The following is a 19,757-nucleotide window of genomic DNA, read 5'->3' as shown; positions in this document are numbered from 1 at the left end:
TGTAGCTCACACTGCAGACGTGTGGTTGCCCTTGCAGCAAGTAAACTGAAGCTTCCGTCTCATTCCTCTGATGGCAACAGCACGGGAAGAAAACTGATCACTTTCTCCCCAACAGTCAGTTGTCCTCTGAAGTGACCGTTGTTCAATTCTTTGCCTCAGATGACTTCTCCATCTTCATCATGTCGGGGTCACCAAATTGTTGGATCGCAATATTTTCACGTTTGTCACTGCCGATCCGCGTGTTCTCTGAATGAAGACTTTAAGAAGAAAACTGCTAATTTCAAAATGTATTTAGCAAATAGAACCAATTCAAGATACAAATATCACAGAGCTCCGGGCCAGTTCAAAACCTGACACTAACAAAGTCAATTGTCAGGGCATGAAGTCTGACAACATAGAAACACATGGGCAAATTATTGATGCTAATCCAGTTCGATGTTGTCTTCTGATTGGATGACCTCGTTGTCTTCTTCCAGTTCCATTGGATGCTGGCACTGTCCTTGTTCTCCGTTGTTTCCCAGACAGCCAGATCAAAGTTCACATTCTTCCTGCATATAAACTTATCAACACCACTATGCTGTCCAGTTTTACGATGTTTGTTTGACACTTTCAGCCTGACTGCCTCCCCTGATTATAATTATCTAAACAACAATCATGTCAAGGAGGGGCCATCTGACTGCTTATATTTATTACACTTGCCAATGATTATACTATAGTATTACAGTATACTACAGTTACTAACTGTAACAGAAAACAGAAACATATACAAAAAATCAAACACAATTCTCTTCACATATTACAGTCAATAAATCACTATTACATACAAACTCCAGTTTTTATGCTGTTAATAAGGTGATATATATTTTATCAAACTATTGCATGTGTTTTAAAGCTTCTTAAAGCTCAATATATCATAATTTGAAATTTGATTCATAAATTTTGACAGGTTTCTTTGGAGTTCGGTCCGCTGCTATAACATTCCCCCTACACGTATGTTGCATTCACATGCTTCGGTTACTGGCTAAACCGCAGCTGTTCCACATTGATGTGTCGCTTGAAATCAAGCTTTTATTCAATAAAAGCAGTTGAGTTAGAACAGCCATTTTCTCTCACCAACATACAATTATGTTGAAGTATGAAGGAGGTTTATAGAATATACTGGCGATGTGAGGTCTTCAGAGTTGTCACTTTTCCAACAGTTTTAAACGCGTCTTGGCTTCATTTTCAGCAGTCAGGGATGCCTGGTGGGAGAAACAGTTATAACCATTGGAGACAGACAAAGCGAAGGAAGACAAAAGAGAACTTCTTCACCGCCCATGAAGCCCTGACAGGCAGCAGTGGTCGCAGATGGCAAACTCAAGCTAATGTTGTTAAGCTCCACCAGTGCAACAGGAGGGTGAGGAGGACGAACAATGGGAGGAGAGGACGCCCACCCTCACCTCTCTGGAGAAACGGGTAAAAATATCCCAAGCCTGAACCATAAAGGAGGAATAATCTCTGCACGACGTGGAAATATTTAAACTGCCTCTCGTTTTCAGGGAAAGGTGGGGTGGGGAGGTGGGATTAATTTCTCATTCCTAATCTGCTCAGTGTCTCCTAGATCAAATCTCATATTTTCCCCGTGAGCCTCGTCTCTGGTCAGGCTGTCTGGCAGCTGCCTCTGAGCCTCAGGGAGAACACTAATGCTCAATCCAGGAGGGATGGCGAAGGATGATCTCTCTAATTTTCTGTGGATAAAAACCTTCACATTTAAAGAACAGTTGCCTCTGAACTTGAAACAGTGTTTAACCCCTTGCGGAAGTCTGAAAATGTGCATGAATAATCTGATTTAATGAAGGGGAGGCAGGTTCCCAACAATTGGCCATCCCTGAAGACAGATATGATGTCACCTCCATCACATCAGCAGCGAGCTGCACCGCCTGACTGATGCCTGCTTTTTATAGACGCTTAAGCCCGTGCAATGCTAATGCTAATTATGCTAATTTTGCACAGGTCTGCTGCAGTATGAATGCCAACTTGAAGCTTGTTAGTAACGAGTCTCACAGTCGTCAGGTCGGATCCATTAGTTTGATTAATGTTTGGCCAAAGATCTGATCTCACTAGTTGCCCAACACTACTAACTGCACTTAGTGTGATGGATACTAATGTGATTTAAATGATCCTGTTCTCTTTTTGCATTGTTAGCGAGGCTTCGAAGACTCCTGGAAACCTTTATAATGTCCCTCTTTACATTGTGAAAACCAAAACCCGTCCAGAAAGCCATTTTGTCCATTTCTGTGCTACCTATTTGATTGAGTGCAGCCAAAACAAGCCTGACTCACTGCACACACACCGTCACCCACCCAACTACACACACATGCACACACACACAGCAAAGACTTACACCCCCTCCCCATGAAGGTGACAGCACAAAGCTCCTGTGAGTCAGCAGCATTAGGACTGACTCCAAGTAGACAGAGATGCATTCGGATAGAAAGGGTGATGTGCCATTGATGGATGGCTACGACCAGAGCTGGGCCGGGGATGTGTTTGATGCATACGCAGCAGCCCATCAGGCAGCCGGGGACAATCTTTCAGACATGTTCTGGTGCCACTGTGACGAATCTGTCTTGAACACCGTGAGACTCATTACTAACTGGCAGACAATATACCCTGAAGTTGGCTTTGAAGGCAGACTTGTGTGAATTTGTAAAGTGTCACTTGTTATTCATTTACAAGTAATTTCCTTTACTAGATTTTGAAAATGATAAAGGAAATGAAATAAATCCCTCAATACATTTAAATCATTATTAGATTTGACTCCCGTATTCTCTCAATGACTTATTTAGCCAAACTCATCATACTGGCCTAGCAGGTCATGCTTTGCCTTTGATGTCACACTATAATGAGATCATAGCTGAAGGATGTCCTACAGCTTTGATCTAATCAAAGCCTTTGTTTTTACAAACTGGCTTTGAGTAAAGCCCTTGGAAAGAGGGATAACCTACTTAAGGTAACTTAAGCTAACCTACAACAAGTTCAACTGATTGAAAGCTGAGCAACATGGACGGCATTAGGAGAAAAGGCCGCAAGAAAAAAGATACCACAGTGAGTCGGACGCAGTTGGAGGTCAGAGAGATGGACAAGACTGCACAACAGATGGAGAGTTTAGAAGAGAATTCTGAGCTCCTGAAGAGAGGTGATGATTCCAAAATGCATCAAAGGGAAGAGGAAAATCAAAAGACTTCTGTGGAAGAAATAAATGCGGAACAAATCACTCTTTTGAAAGAAGAAAATGGTCAACTGATCATGAAATGTGAAGACTTTAAGAGAAAAATACAGGAGTTGGTGGAAGAAAAGAAAGACTTGGCTAATAAAGCTAAATGTTACGAGAGAGAACTCAACCTGCTGCGGAACAGTAGGACAAAAACAAATAAAAAGTGTCAATTGGACATGGAAAACCAAAGGAGTGAAAAGAAGGTCCACTCTTTGGAGGCGGAAATGAAAGACCTGGACATCAAATACAAAAACTGTCAGGTGAGAAACCAAAGGCTAGACAATCAAATAAGAGAAAATAACAAGAAATATGAAGGTTCTGAGAGGAGAATACAGGAGCTGCAGGTAAAAAATAACCAATGGGAAAGAAAAAAATTTTTTTATGAAAGACTACTCCTAAAATTCAAGGCAGAAATTAACAAGCTGACCACCAGTTTAAACACACATATCCGAAAGAAAGATGAAATACATCTACAGCTGACCCAGACTGTAAAACATTATGAGAGCAAATTTAAAGAATTCACGAAGAGATATAGGGAGGTGGCCATGGAAAATGAAAAAAATGAAATAAAAGTCCAGCAGTTGGAAGAGAATCTGAAAGAATTGGCCATTAAATATGAATCCTCCAAGATGAGAAACCAACAGCTGGACAATCAAATGAACGAACAGGCCCAGAAATGTGAAGACATTGAAAGGAACATACAGAAGCTGGAGAAAGAAAAGAAAGGCAGTGCAAGTGAAGACTTTGAAAGAGAACTCCAGGTCCTAAAAGAAGATGAAAATATGGAGATGACAGCTGGATATTATGAGAAAAAGGTTCAAGACCTTGAGGAGGCCAACCAGAAGCTGAGCCATAAAAAGGTGATCTACAAGGAAAAAATCAGACAGGTGGAAGAACAAAATAACGTATTGGACATGACAAATGAATGCCAAAAGACAATAATCCAGCTACTGAAGGAGGAAATAAAGAAAGTGGAAGAAAAAAAAGAACACGTTACAATAAAACGCGATCTGCTGGAGCAGCAGAAAACCAACCTGAAGAAGATTTGTATACGGCTGCTGAAAAAGAGACAGAAAATGAAAGGAAGGAAAAAAGAGGAGAAACAAGCAAAGGAAACAAAGGTGGAAGTGAAGCCTGACCAAGAGAAGGAGAAGAAGAAGAAGGGAGGCTTGATGAAGTGGATTCGTGGTCTCTGGACATCAATGAAACTTCATTTTGATGCGGTTGGTTTTTTCGTCACACAGCAGCTGTGACAGCCATGAACTATTATAGTTCAGCTGGGGAAACAAGCTCTGCACTTCTCAGAATAAACTGGAGGTCCAAATCACACCAAGCCCCTGTGGTGTGGCTACAACCTTGACATAATGTGGCACACAAAAATCTGCCATCTCCTGTAAGTTTAAAAAAAACCCATGACAATTCAGGAGGGGAAAAAAGAGGTCAGGCTGGATTTTAATGAATTTTGACATCCCAGTCGCTCTTCATACTCCAAGTGAAATTCTACCCGTTCGTTGCATAGATCTCAGCCTGGGTCCTCTCCGGGAAGGAAGCCCACGTACATGTGTGTTTCAGCTTAAGTGTAGCCCGTGCTGAGTGTACTGGCTGCTCCTCGGTGTAGTTTTCAGGGAGTTATCGACCCATGTTTGACTGACCTTCAGAAGCCTGGCCACAGGAAGATGGCTTTACTGTAGCACCAAATTGTTCCATCATAACCCCGCCTCCCCACGATGGTCACATGAACACGGAGGTTATATAGCGCCACCTCGTGGTTGATCAGAGCAGCCCAATTTTCATGACTGCCTGTTCGGCTGTGTATGTTGGACACATTGGTCGAATGATCTCCTGGGCGTGTGCTGCAAGATGAGAATTAAGATGATCAGTTTCTGTCATTTTTGAGCACACGATAAAAAAAAGAGCTTGTGTAATCTGTGACTTAATCAGAAATGCATTCAATATTTGATCGTAATACCAAATCATAGGGCATATATTGGATTGCAATATTTTCACGTTTGTCACTGTTGATCCGCGCGTTCTCTGAATAAAGACTTTTAAGAAGAAAAATGCTAATTTCAAAATGTATTTAGCAAATAGAACCAATTCAAGATACAAATATTACAGAGCTCCGGGCCAGTTCAAAACCCAACAGGTGATGATTCAAAAATGCATCAAAGGGAAGAGGAAAATCAAAAGACTTCTGTGGAAGAAATAAATGCGGAACAAATCATTCTTTTGAAAGAAGAAAATGGTAAACTGATCATGAAATGTGAAGACTTTGAGAGAAAAATACAGAAGCTGGAGAAAGAAAAGAAAGACAGCGAAGACTTTGAAAGAGAACTCCAGGTCCGAAAAGAAGATGAAAATATGAAGATGACAGCTGAATATGAGAAAAAGGTTCAAGACCTTGAGAAGGCCAACGAGAAGCTGAGCCAGAAAAAGCTGATCTACAAGGAAAAAATCAGACAGGTGGAAGAACAAAATAACGTATTGGACATGACAAGTGAACACCAAAAGACAATAAACCAACTACTGAAGGAGATTCATGGTCTCTTTCTTAGGAGGAGGTTGTCTCGCTGACCCAAGAGCAGGCAAGGACACAGTGGGAAAAGGTCCAAATTAGTTTTATTGACGGGAACACAAAAGGAAGACAGAGGCAGTCCTCCTGGACTGCAGAGAACTCAGGAGTCGGGTTCGGCACGTCACCGGTCCAGCAGACGGCATGGAAACCTCGAATGTGCCGGGGAGACACAGAAGACAGAAGCAGTCCTCCTGGACTGCAGGGAGCTCGGGAGTCAGGTTCTGCACTTCACAGCTCCAGCAGACGGCGTGGAGCACTTGAACGTGCAGGGAAACAACCAGGGAAACAGACAGGACAACGCAACAGAGCACTCCAGCCCCGAGGCGCTCCCTCCTTAAATAGGTGGCCAGATGATAATGGCCTACAGGTGCGCCAGTGGGTTTCTTCATGGAATTATCATGCTTGAGTACACAGGAGTCAAACTCTGGTCCGTGGGCCAAATTTGGCCCGCAATGTAATTATGTTTGGCCCGTGAAGCCATACCAATTGACTATTAGAGCTGGCCCACCGGTATTATCGCTTAAAGTGCATGTGCTAATATTACAAATACCAGAATGCTCTGCTGGTGTTTTGTTGTGAAAATCCACACTCCACATCAGTTGGTGGTGGTAATGCACCAATTTGTGGCTTGCCAACCACCAAGAAAGAGGAAGTGGTCATAGCGACCTTATATGCAAATGCTAATTCTGGCACCGCACTACCCTTCTGAAAAATGATTAGAGGAAAGGCAGAAAATAGGACCTTTCTGAACAGGTAGGAGGCAGAATACCTGTTTAGATATGTAAAAAATGGACCTGTCTGTCTTGTATGTGGAGCCAATGTGCATTACAAGGAGAACAACAACAGATGACACTATAAAACGCAACACCAAGACAATCACAAACACCTGGAAATGACTCAAAGGCGCCAGAAAGTAGAAGAGATGAAAAGTCATTAGATTTACATTACATTAACTCACAATGACAAAAGATTACTGTTGAAATTTAATTCAGAAGGCTGCAAATAAAAAGAGAAGAAATGAATGCCAGTGATGTGTTTTTTTATTTGAATTTCGATTTTACATGTGTGCAATAATAAATGATATATAATGTATTGTGTTAAGCTTTGCTTGTTCCATGTTCAGTTGTTGAGCAAAACTAGTTTGGGTATCAAAAGGATCAATGTTATAGCAGGAGAAAGATTTTTTTCAATAAATATCAATGTTGGCCCCTGACTTTGTCCCAGTTTTTGAGTTTGACACCTCTGCTTTAGTAGAACACAAACATGCATAATAGCAGCTATGCAAGGACAAAAAGGAATGCTGAAGGTTGAATGACAACCATTTAAAAACAATGGGCCCGATTCACCAATATGTTCTTACGAATCTTCTTAGATTCTTTCTTAAGTTGTCCTTAAGAAGTTTTTTAAGAAAACCCTACGTCGGATTCATCAACGCGTTCGTAAGCCCCAGAATTGTTCGCAGCTGTGTTCTTAGATTGATGAATGCCATCTGTTCGTAAGTTGAAAGCGCGTGCCAGGTGAGTCTAATTAACATACGATTAGCATAAGTCACCGCCCACTAATGCCCATAAAAGGAACTGCAGCAGGACCCTGTAGACAGAGCAAAAAGCAGCCAAATGCCCAAAGCGAAATGCCCAAAGCTTGCCTCTCCACGCCTGATTACTGACGCCGTGTTGCACAATCAAGAAAGGATGGCTAACACGCTTGATAAAATTGCCTCAACCCTGATGACTATAGCCAACACGCTTAAAGAAATCAACGAGAATGTAAAAAAATAAGAATGTAAAAAAAAAATAAACGTGTAAAAGCTGTGCTCGGATTGTGACAATAATGCATTTTATTCACAAACGGGCAATTAATCGCGCTCGAACGTGAACCGCGTGCCTGCAGTCTGGCCCCATCATTGCGTCAGGACGCACATCCTCACGGGGTTGTGGCTCTGTGTCCAAACACATCCAGCGCCCCTTTAACATGCCGATGGTGCGTTCAATGGTGGAGCGACTGCGCGCATGCATCTGATTGAATAAAACTCCTGTGGAGTCTGAGGGTTGGTCAGTGGTGTCAACAACCAGGGAGCCAGGGCATATCCTCGATCCCCTAATAAAATAAATCAAGATAAAATCAAATAAAAAGACAGTTTTGGCATGGTTTCCAATTTGGTTGATTAATGTTAAGTCATTGGCACATTTACGTAATTTTAAAATTCTCCGTAAATCACCAAAAATAGGAAATAAACAAATAAATAAATAAATATGACAGAATTATCATTGTAATATTGAATTTTATTGAACTGCACAAGAGAAGAAAACGCAACCATGCCAACATGTCGGCACTGAAATGTGCGCAAGAGTACTCCTGAGTGTTCGTAGGATTTGTTCTTACCTACGAATAAATCCAGGATAAGAAGAAATTGGTGAATGCCACAATCTTCGTCAACTGTTCGTAAGTGGGACTTAAGAACAAATTTGTTCGTAAGAACGCTTCGTGAATCTGGCCCAATGTCCTTGAAGTGTTTTTGAAGCAATAGAGTACAACAAAATTTAGCATTTAAATTTGCAACACAACACCCTATGCTCAAAAAACATAAAACAGTCAAACACATGTAATACAGATGCACAAATAACCAAGTTATTGTTGTGTAGAAGGTAAAAGTGAATCAGATGCATCTACAGTGTTGCAGAAGGGATTTCAATAAAAAGCAGATTCGGAGGGGAGCTGAGGGGCCTCAACAGCTACTGACACGCTACCTGCCAAGCTGAATATAAAGAACAGGTTAAAGGAAATATTTCAACATATATGGTGGAAATTCAGGTGGAGTTTCAGGGTTGGGGCTCGGAAAGGACGAAGGCTCGGCCGCCAAATCTCGATTTGACTCCCGTATTCTCTCAATGACTTATTTAGCCAAACTCACCATACTGGCCTAGCAGGTCATGCTTTGCCTTTGATGTCACACTATAATGAGATCATAGCTGAAGGATGTCCTACAGCTTTGATCTAATCAAAGCCTTTGTTTTTACCAACTGGCTTTGAGTAAAGCCATTGTAAAGAGGGATAACCTACTTAAGGTAACTTAAGCTAACCTACAACAAGTTCAACCTGATTGAAAGCTGAGCAACATGGACGGCATTAGGACAGAAGGCCACAAGAAAAAAGATACCACAGTGAGTCGGACGCAGTTGGAGGTCAGAGAGATGGTCAAGACTGCACAACAGATGGAGAGTTTAGAAGAGAATTCTGAGCTCCTGAAGAGAGGTGATGATTCCAAAATGCATCAAAGGGAAGAGGAAAATCAAAAGACTTCTGTGGAAGAAATAAATGCGGAACAAATCACTCTTTTGAAAGAAGAAAATGGTCAACTGATCATGAAATGTGAAGACTTTAAGAGAAAAATACAGGAGTTAATGGAAGAAAAGAAAGACTTGGCTAATAAAGCTAAATGTTACGAGAGAGAACTCAACCTGCTGCCGAACAGTAGGACAAAAACAAATAAAAAGTGTCAATTGGCCATGGAAAACCAAAGGAGTGAAAAGAAGGTCCACTCTTTAGAGGTGGAACTGAAAGACCTGGCCATCAAATACAAAAACTGTCAGGCGAGAAACCAAAGGCTAGACAATCAAATAAGAGAAAATAAGAAGAAATATGAAGCTTCTGAGAGGAGAATACAGGAGCTGCAGGTAAAAAATAACGAATGGGAAAGAAAAAAGAAATTTTACGAAAAAGAACTCTTAAAATTCAAGGCAGAAATGAGCAAGCTGACCACCTCAGCCACCAGTTTAAACACAGATATCCGAGAGAAAAATGAAATAAATCTACAGCTGACCCAGACTGTAAAACATTATGAGAGCAAATTCAAAGAACTCATGGAGAGAAATGAGGAGATGGCCATGGAAAATGAAAGAAATGAAATAAAAGTCCAGCAGTTGGAAGACAATCTGAAAGAATTGGCCATTAAATATGAATCCTGCAAGGTGAGAAACCAACAGCTGGACAATCAAATGAACGAACAGGCCCAGAAATGTGAAGACATTGAAAGGAAAATACAGAAGCTGGAGAAAGAAAAGAAAGACAGCGAAGACTTTGAAAGAGAACTCCAGGTCCAAAAAGAAGATGAAAATATGAAGATGACAGCTGAATATGAGAAAAAGGTTCAAGACCTTGAGAAGGCCAACGAGAAGCTGAGCCAGAAAAAGCTGATCTATAAGGAAAAAATCAGACAGATGGAAGAACAAAAGACTGTATTGGACACGACAAGTGAACACCAAAAGACAATAAACCAACTACTAAAGAAGAAAATAAAGAAAATGGAAGAAAACGAAGAACACGTTACAAAAAAACTCGATCTGCTGGAGCTGCAGAACACCATGCTGAAGAAAATTTGTAAACGGCTGCTGAAAAAGAGCAAGAAAAGGAAATCTCCCTGCTCTTCATTCAGACATGGAAGGAGAAAAGAGGAGAAACAAGCAAAAGAATCAAAGGTGGAAGTGAAGTCTGATAAAGGGAAGGAGAAGAAGGGAGCCTTGATGAAGTGGATTCATGGTCTCTTTCTTAGGAGAAGGTTGTCTCGCGGACCCAAGAGCAGGCAAGGACACAGTGGGAAAAGGTCCAAATTAGTTTTATTGACGGGAACACAAAAGGAAGACAGAGGCAGTCCTCCTGGACTGCAGAGAACTCAGGAGTCGGGTTCAGCACGTCACCGGTCCAGCAGACTGCATGGAAACCTCGAATGTGCCGGGGAGACACAGAAGACAGAAGCAGTCCTCCTGGACTGCAGGGAGCTCCAGCAGACGGCGTGGAGCACTTGAACGTGCAGGGAAACAACCAGGGAAACAGACAGGACAACGCAACAGAGCACTCCAGCCCAATAGGAAGGCGCTCCCTCCTTAAATAGGTGGCCAGATGATAATGGCCAACAGGTGCGCCAGTGGGTCTCTTCATGGAATTATCATGCTTCAGTACCCAGGAGTCAAACTCTGGTCCGTGGGCCAAATTTGGCCCACAATGTAATTATGTTTGGCCCGTGAAGCCATACCAATTGACTATTAGAGCTGGCCCACCGGTATTATCGCTTAAAGCGCATGTGCTAATACTACAAATACCAGAATGCTCTGCTGGTGTTTTGGTGTGAAAATCCACACTCCACATCAGTTGGTGGAGTAATTCTGGCACCGCACTACCCCTCTGAAAAATGATTAGAGGAAAGGCAGAAAATAGGACCTTTCTGAACAGGTAGGAGGCAGAATACCTGTTTAGATAAGTAAAAAACGGACCTGTCTGTCTTGTATGTGGAGCCAATGTGCACTACAAGGAGAACAACAACAGATGACACTATAAAACGCAACACCAAGACAAGCACAAACACCTGGAAATGACTCAAAGGCGCCAGAAAGTAGAAGAGATGAAAAGTCATTAGATTTACATTACATTAACTTACAATGACAAAAGATTACTGTTGAAATTTAATTCAAAAGGCTGTAAATAAAAAGAGAAGAAATGAATGCCAGTGATGTTTTTTTATTTGAATTTCGATTTTACATGTGTGCAATAATAAATGATATATAATGTAATGTGTTAAGCTTTGCTTGTTCCATGTTCAGTTGTTGAGCAAAACTAGTTTTTGTCCATATCAAAAGGATCAATGTTATAGCAGGAGGAAGATTTTTTTCAATAAATATCAATATTGGCCCCTGACTTTGTCCCAGTTTTTGAGTTTGACACCTCTGCTTTAGTGGAACACAAACATGCATAATAGCAGCTATGCAAGGACAAAAAGGAATGCTGAAGGTTGAATGACAACCATTTAAAAACAATGGGCCAGATTCACGAAGCGTTCTTACGAACAAATTTGTTCTTAAGTCCCACTTACGAACAGTTTACGAAGATTGTGGCATTCACCAATTTCTTCTTATCCTGGATTTATGCGTAGGTAAGAACAAATCCTACGAACACTCAGGAGTACTCTTGCGCACATTTCAGTGCCGACATGTTGGCATGGTTGTGTTTTCTTCTCTTGTGCAGTTCAATAAAATTCAATATTACAATGATAATTCTGTCATATTTATTTATTTATTTGTTTATTTCCTATTTTTGGTGATTTACGGAGAATTTTAAAATTACGTAAATGTGCCAATGACTTAACATTAATCAACCAAATTGGAAACCATGCCAAAACTGTCTTTTTATTTGATTTTATCTTGATTTATTTTATTAGGGGATCGAGGATATGCCCTGGTTGTTGACACCACTGACCAACCCTCAGACTCCACAGGAGTTTTATTCAATCAGATGCATGCGCGCGGTCGCTCCACCATTGAACGCACCATCGGCATGTTAAAGGGGCGCTGGATGTGTTTGGACACAGAGCCACAACCCCGTGAGGATGTGCGTCCTGACGCAATGATGGGGCCAGACTGCAGGCACGCGGTTCACGTTCGAGCGCGATTAATTGCCCGTTTGTGAATCAAATGCATTATTGTCACAATCCGAGCACAGCTTTTACACGTTTATTTTTTTTACATTCTCGTTGATTTCTTTAAGCGTGTTGGCTATAGTCATCAGGGTTGAGGCAATTTTATCAATCGTGTTAGTGTAACACGGCGTCAGAAATCAGCCGTGGAGAGGCAAGCTTTGGGCATTTCGCTTTGGGCATTTGGCTGCTTTTTGCTCCGTCTACAGGGTCCTGCTGCAGTTCCTTTTATGGGCATTAGTGGGCGGTGACTTATGCTAATCGTATGTTAATTAGACTCACCTGGCACGCGCTTTCAACTTACGAACAGATGGCATTCATCAATCTAAGAACACAGCTGCGAACAATTCTGAGGCTTCCGAACGCGTTGACGAATCCGACGTAGGGTTTTCTTAAAAAACTTCTTAAGGACAACTTAAGAAAGAATCTAAGAAGATTCGTAAGAACATATTGGTGAATCGGGCCCAATGTCCTTGAAGTTTATTGACGCAATAGAGTACAACAAAATTTAGCATTTAAATTTGCAACACAACACCCTATGCTCAAAAAACATAAAACAGTCAAACACATGTAATACAGACGCACAAATAACCAGGTTATTGTTGTGTAGAAGGTAAAAGTGAATCAGATGCATCTACAGTGTTGCAGAAGTGATTTCAATAAAAAGCAGATTTGGAGGGGAGCTGAGGGGCCTCAACAGCTACTGACACGCTACCTGACAAGCTGAATATAAAGAACAGGATAAAGGAAATGTTTCAACATATATGGTGGAAATTCAGGTGGAGTTTCAGTGTTGGGGCTCGGAGAGGACGAAGGCTCGGCCGCCAAATCTCGATTTGACTCCCGTTGTCACACTCTGCTCCAGTCCATGGACTCAGTACTTTTCCACTGCCCTGCACACACCACACCCGCTGATCACCACACCCGCTCTCAGTCACTAATCACACACCTGCTCTCATTCGTCAATCAGCTCACCTACCAGTATATATTCTCCAGCCTCACACTCACTCGGTGCCAGATTGTTCTCCGTAATGCAAGACTTTCCAGCGTTTACCTGCCTGTCTTCCCAGTATCGACCCTGCCTGTATACGACCTGCCTGTTCTGCCTGACCCCCGGTAAATTACCTCTGTCTTCTGTTTTGACCATGAGCTCAGCCAGTCTCCCTCTGGACTGTTTGTCTGATTCTGCCTGCCTCCCGGTTACTGAACTTTCGCCTGCCTCGACCAAGTCCACTGCTCCGCCCTCGAACTGTTTTTGTGTGCCAGATTGCAGTTAATAAACCTATTAACTGACCATCAGTTCATTGCCTGTTTTGTACTGCACTTGGGTCCATACCATACCCGTCACAGTACAATCTGGCCAGTCATGGACCCAGCGGAACCACCGTCACCACGGGATCGGTTTGAAAGAATCGAAAGAGTGCTCATGCTTCATGAGCAGCGGATGGAGGAGGCAGCTGCCCATGCCTGACAAGCTGCGGAGGCCTAAGCCAGGGCCATCACAGCCCTCACAGCTCAACTGCAACAGCTGACCTCCACCCTTTCCTCTCCAGAGGCCACAGTCTCTGCACCAGCACCTCCACCACCTGCTCCAGTTCCAGCTCTGCCGAGGATGATATCAGAACCCCGGCTGGGGGCCCCAGAGCGCTACAATGGGGATCCCAAGCTCTGTCGTCACTTCCTGACTTCCTGTTCTCTGCTCTTCAGTCTGCAGCCACACACATTTGCCACTGAGGGAGCTAAGGTGGCATACGTCATCAGCAACCTGACAGGAAGAGCTCTCCTCTGGGGAACTGCAGAGTGGGAGAGGCAGACTCCTGCCTGTGCTTCATTCCAGGCCTTCTCGGAGGAGCTGCGCAAGGTCTTCGGGCTGGGAGCTGCGGGTCCAGAGGGCACTTCTGAGCTCCTCTCCATACGGCAGGGGAATCAGTCCGTGGCAGATTACTCCATCGACTTCCGGACCAAGGCTCGTCTGAGTGACTGGAACCTGGCTGCACTCCGGGATGCCTTTCTGCATGGTTTAGCAGAATATATCAAGGACGAACTGGTTTCTTATCCTCTACCTGCCACACTGGATGAACTCATTGAGCTCAGCACTCGACTGGATCTCCGTGTCAGGGCCCGGAGAAGAGAGAGGAGACAGAACCCCGCACTTTCCACGGCAGCTCACCGCCTGAATTTCCCCTCCGCTTCTGCCCCGCCCTCACCTGCAACACCTGTCCCTGCTGACCCAGAACCGATGCAACTGGGTCGCACCAGACTCACACCAGAGGAGCGTCAGCGTCGCCAGACCCGGGAACCTCTGTATGTACTGCGGGCAAGATGGACATTTTATCTCTCTCTGTCCGTTAAAAGGCAGAGCTCCCCAGTGAATGAGGAAGTCCTGGTGAGCCATGTGGGAGTGAAATCTTCCTCTCAGATTAAACGCCCCCTTTTTCTCGCCAAGCTTCTTCTCGCCGATGACTCTCACACCCTGGCCACCTTCATTGACTCCGGTTCCGATGGCAATATTATGGACGAGGGCTTGGCTATGCAACTCGGGCTAGAGAGGATTCCCCTCAACCCACCGATTCCTGCCAGGGCCCTGGGTGGTCATCTTCTGGGAACGGTTGCCCACCAGACTGCCCCTGTTCACATGCTGATTTCTGGTAACCATTATGAGACCATCCAGTTTCATCTCCTGCCCTCATCCAACATTCCTCTGATCCTGGGCTTTCCATGGCTCCGCAAACACAACCCGCATGTTGACTGGACCACAGCCACTATCCCCAGCTGGAGCGGTTTCTGCCACCAGGTCTGCCTTCGGGATGCATCAATGCCGCGCCAGTCTACGCTCCCCAGCACCTGCCTGGACCTGGCCAGAGTCCCTGCTGAGTACCACGACCTCAGGGAGGTGTTCAGTAAGGCCAAAGCTACCTCGCCGATTTATTGCCATTGTCCATGTAGTACACAGTATTACACAAGCTAGGAATTTGACGCTGCAACATTCAACATAGAGAAAACAACACTAGAATAAGATAAATAAAATAAGACATATATATATATATATATACAGCGTTTACCTGCCTGTCTTCCCGGTATCGACCCTGCCTGTGTACGACCTGCCTGTTCTGCCTGACCCCCGGTAAATTACCTCTGTCTTCTGTTTTGACCACGAACTCAGCCAGTCTCCCTCTGGATTGTTTGCCTGGTTCTGTCTGCCTCCTGGTTACTGAACTTTTGCCTGCCTCGACCAAGTCCACTGCTCCGCCCTCGAACTGTTTTTGTGTGCCAGATTGCAGTTAATAAACCTATTAACTGACCATCAGTTCATTGCCTGTTTTGTACTGCACTTGGGTCCATACCATACCCGTCACACCCGTATTCTCTCAATGACTTATTTAGCCAAACTCACCATACTGGCCTAGCAGGTCATGCTTTGCCTTTGATGTCACACTATAATGAGATCATAGCTGAAGGATGTCCTACAGCTTTGATCTAATCAAAGCCTTTGTTTTTACAAACTGGCTTTGAGTAAAGCCCTTGGAAAGAGGGATAACCTACTTAAGATAATTTAAGCTAACCTACAACAAGTTCAACTGATTGAAAGCTGAGCAACATGGACGGCATTAGGAGAAAAGGCCACAAGAAAAAAGATACCACAGTGAGTCGGACGCAGTTGGAGGTCAGAGAGATGGACAAGACTGCACAACAGATGGAGAGTTTAGAAGAGAATTCTGAGCTCCTGAAGAGAGGTGATGATTCCAAAATGCATCAAAGGGAAGAGGAAAATCAAAAGACTTCTGTGGAAGAAATAAATGTGGAACAAATCACTCTTTTGAAAGAAGAAAATGGTCAACTGATCATGAAATGTGAAGACTTTAAGAGAAAAATACAGGAGTTGGTGGAAGAAAAGAAAGACTTGGCTAATAAAGCTAAATGTTACGAGAGAGAACTCAACCTGCTGCCGAACAGTAGGACAAAAACAAATAAAAAGTGTCAATTGGCCATGGAAAACCAAAGGAGTGAAAAGAAGGTCCACTCTTTAGAGGTGGAACTGAAAGACCTGGCCATCAAATACAAAAACTGTCAGGTGAGAAACCAAAGGCTAGACAATCAAATAAGAGAAAATAAGAAGAAATATGAAGCTTCTGAGAGGAGAATACAGGAGCTGCAGGTAAAAAATAACGAATGGGAAAGAAAAAAAAATTTTTACGAAAAAGAACTCTTAAAATTCAAGGCAGAAATGAGCAAGCTGACCACCTCAGCCACCAGTTTAAACACAGATATCCGAGAGAAAAATGAAATAAATCTACAGCTGACCCAGACTGTAAAACATTATGAGAGCAAATTCAAAGAACTCATGGAGAGAAATGAGGAGATGGCCATGGAAAATGAAAGAAATGAAATAAAAGTCCAGCAGTTGGAAGACAATCTGAAAGAATTGGCCATTAAATATGAATCCTGCAAGGTGAGAAACCAACAGCTGGACAATCAAATGAACGAACCGGCCCAGAAATGTGAAGACATTGAAAGGAAAATACAGAAGCTGGAGAAAGAAAAGAAAGACAGCGAAGACTTTGAAAGAGAACTCCAGGTCCAAAAAGAAGATGAAAATATGAAGATGACAGCTGAATATGAGAAAAAGGTTCAAGACCTTGAGAAGGCCAACCAGGCCATCAAATACAAAAACTGTCAGGTGAGAAACCAAAGGCTAGACAATCAAATAAGAGAAAATAACAAGAAATATGAAGGTTCTGAGAGGAGAATACAGGAGCTGCAGGTAAAAAATAACCAATGGGAAAGAAAAAAATTTTTTTATGAAAGACTACTCCTAAAATTCAAGGCAGAAATTAACAAGCTGACCACCAGTTTAAACACACATATCCGAAAGAAAGATGAAATACATCTACAGCTGACCCAGACTGTAAAACATTATGAGAGCAAATTTAAAGAACTCACGAAGAGATATAGGGAGGTGGCCATGGAAAATGAAAAAAATGAAATAAAAGTCCAGCAGTTGGAAGAGAATCTGAAAGAATTGGCCATTAAATATGAATCCTCCAAGATGAGAAACCAACAGCTGGACAATCAAATGAACGAACAGGCCCAGAAATGTGAAGACATTGAAAGGAACATACAGAAGCTGGAGAAAGAAAAGAAAGGCAGTGCAAGTGAAGACTTTGAAAGAGAACTCCAGGTCCTAAAAGAAGATGAAAATATGGAGATGACAGCTGGATATTATGAGAAAAAGGTTCAAGACCTTGAGGAGGCCAACCAGAAGCTGAGCCATAAAAAGGTGATCTACAAGGAAAAAATCAGACAGGTGGAAGAACAAAATAACGTATTGGACATGACAAATGAATGCCAAAAGACAATAATCCTACTACTGAAGGAGGAAATAAAGAAAGTGGAAGAAAAAAAAGAACACGTTACAATAAAACGCGATCTGCTGGAGCAGCAGAAAACCAACCTGAAGAAGATTTGTATACGGCTGCTGAAAAAGAGACAGAAAATGAAAGGAAGGAAAAAAGAGGAGAAACAAGCAAAGGAAACAAAGGTGGAAGTGAAGCCTGACCAAGAGAAGGAGAAGAAGAAGAAGGGAGGCTTGATGAAGTGGATTCATGGTCTCTGGACATCAATGAAACTTGTGGCTACAACCTTGACATAATGTGGCACACAAAAATCTGCCATCTCCTGTAAGTTTTAAAAAAAACACTACAGTTCAGGAGGGGAAAAAAGAGGTCAGGCTGGATTTTAATGAATTTTGACATCCCAGTCGCTCTTCATACTCCAAGTGAAATTCCACCCGTTCGTTGCATAGATCTCAGCCTGGGTCCTCTCTGGGAAGGAAGCCCACGTACATGTGTGTTTCATCTTAAGTGTAGCCCGAGCTGAGTGTACTGGCTGCTCCTCGGTGTAGTTTTCAGGGAGTTATCGACCCATGTTTGACTGACCTTCAGAAGCCTGGCCACAGGCAACTGCTGCAAACTGATGGGAGAGAAGGAGCTTATCCTGAGTCCAGCCCAGAAACAGGCTGCCACAGCCTATAAACCTTTAATACTGTGGATTTTAATACAGAAAATGAAAACCAAGCAACTGCAGCTAACTTTGAGGTCACAGTTGCTATCCGTGCCTGTCCCCAATATATCAGATTAGTTACATTTCATGTCCGGTATGACTTGACATGGGATTTAATTGTTTTTCGATCTTAGTAAACCCTATGAATAAAAGCAAGAATCACAACAAGCAGGCCTTTGTTCTCTGGAAAACCCAGCAGTCTGCTGACCAGAAACGAGCGCAGCGCCGGCGAATGTTGCCTTTTACGCACCACGGGCAATTAGGATGGACACGGGAACAGCGCGCAGATGAGCCGGAATTGTGGAGATTCGGAAATATTGGGGGTTGCCAGAGAAGGAGAGACCATTAAGTCCATTAAGTGTCACTTTACAAATGCTCCACGCTGTCCAAGGGTTTCCTAGCAACAGGCCAGCGCCTGGGTCCACAAACGGAGACCTTCTCCTGACCGTGCGGAGTTCTTCCGACGTATCAATATAGCAACCCATGCTGCAAAAACAATTTGTTCTCACTTTCGTCTTTGATAAAGGACAAGATTACGCACCTCTTATCAGGGTTGTATCCCGCATCGTCGTTTCCTGACGCGTTCACGTTATAAATGTCATCGGATGTCCGAGGCAGGTCCTTCGTACAGCCGTCGCGAAGAGGAAGGCAGGAGGCAACGACGAGCAGATGCACTCGCTGACACTTAGATGGCTTTACTGTAGCACCAAATTGTCCCATCGTAACCCCGCCTCCCCACAGCGGTCACATGAACACGGAGGTAATATAGCGCCATCTCGTGGTTGATCGGAGCAGCCCAATTTTGGACACATTAGTCGGAAGATCTCCTGGGCGTGTGCTGCAAGATGAGAATTAAAATGATCAGTTTCTGTCATTTTTGAGCACCCCTTAAAAAAGAGTTTGTGTAATCTGTTACTTAATCAGAAATGCATTCAATATTTTTTTGTAATTCCAAATCATATGGCATAATACAGTCAATAAATCACTATTACATACAAACTCCAGTTGTTATGCTGTTAATATGGTGATTTTTTTTTATCAAGCTATTGCATTTATTTTAAAGCTTTTTAAAGCTCAATATAGCATTACTCAGATTTGGCTTTGCCGGATTCATAAATTCTGACCGGTTTTGTGGAGTTCGGTCCGCTGCTGTACCATTCCCCCCGCACGTATGTTGCATTCAAGTGCTTCGATTACTGGCCAAACTGCAGCTGTTCCTTTCATGACACTGGGGTAATTCCACATTGACGTGAAATCAAGCTTTTATTCCATAAAAGGATTTTACTTAGAACAGCTATTTTCTCTAAGCAACCTACAATTATGTTGAAGTATGAAGGAGGTTTTTAGAAGACACTGGCGATGTTAGGTCTTCAGAGTCGTCACTTTTCCAACAGTTTTAAATG

The 19,757-nt window shown here is 43.0% G+C and overlaps 2 protein-coding genes and 1 long non-coding RNA gene across 3 annotated transcripts; 2 read left to right on the top strand and 1 right to left on the bottom strand.

The window, feature by feature from the left end:
* Positions 1–540: 540 nt before the first annotated feature.
* LOC115250306 (uncharacterized) lies at positions 541–19,652 on the bottom strand. Its single transcript, XR_003888886.1, has 3 exons — positions 19,479–19,652; positions 18,896–19,192; positions 541–1,241 (listed from the first exon to the last, which is right to left on the bottom strand). It is a non-coding gene; the product is annotated as an uncharacterized lncRNA (long non-coding RNA).
* On the top strand, positions 2,386–18,250 carry LOC105416646 (DNA ligase 1-like). Its single transcript, XM_029838305.1, has 2 exons — positions 2,386–3,516; positions 16,973–18,250. The coding sequence occupies exons 1-2, from the start codon at positions 3,043–3,045 to the stop codon at positions 17,942–17,944; spliced, it is 1,446 nt and encodes a 481-aa protein (XP_029694165.1). The 5' UTR covers positions 2,386–3,042; the 3' UTR covers positions 17,945–18,250.
* LOC115250304 (flagellar attachment zone protein 1-like) lies at positions 8,342–10,953 on the top strand. Its single transcript, XM_029838304.1, has one exon. The coding sequence runs from the start codon at positions 8,948–8,950 to the stop codon at positions 10,631–10,633; it is 1,686 nt and encodes a 561-aa protein (XP_029694164.1). The 5' UTR covers positions 8,342–8,947; the 3' UTR covers positions 10,634–10,953.
* Positions 19,653–19,757: the final 105 nt, after the last annotated feature.

This window comes from Takifugu rubripes, chromosome 7 (assembly GCF_901000725.2).
Source record: "Takifugu rubripes chromosome 7, fTakRub1.2, whole genome shotgun sequence".
NCBI lineage: Eukaryota > Metazoa > Chordata > Actinopteri > Tetraodontiformes > Tetraodontidae > Takifugu > Takifugu rubripes.
This window is presented reverse-complemented; position numbering and strand designations above follow the sequence as displayed.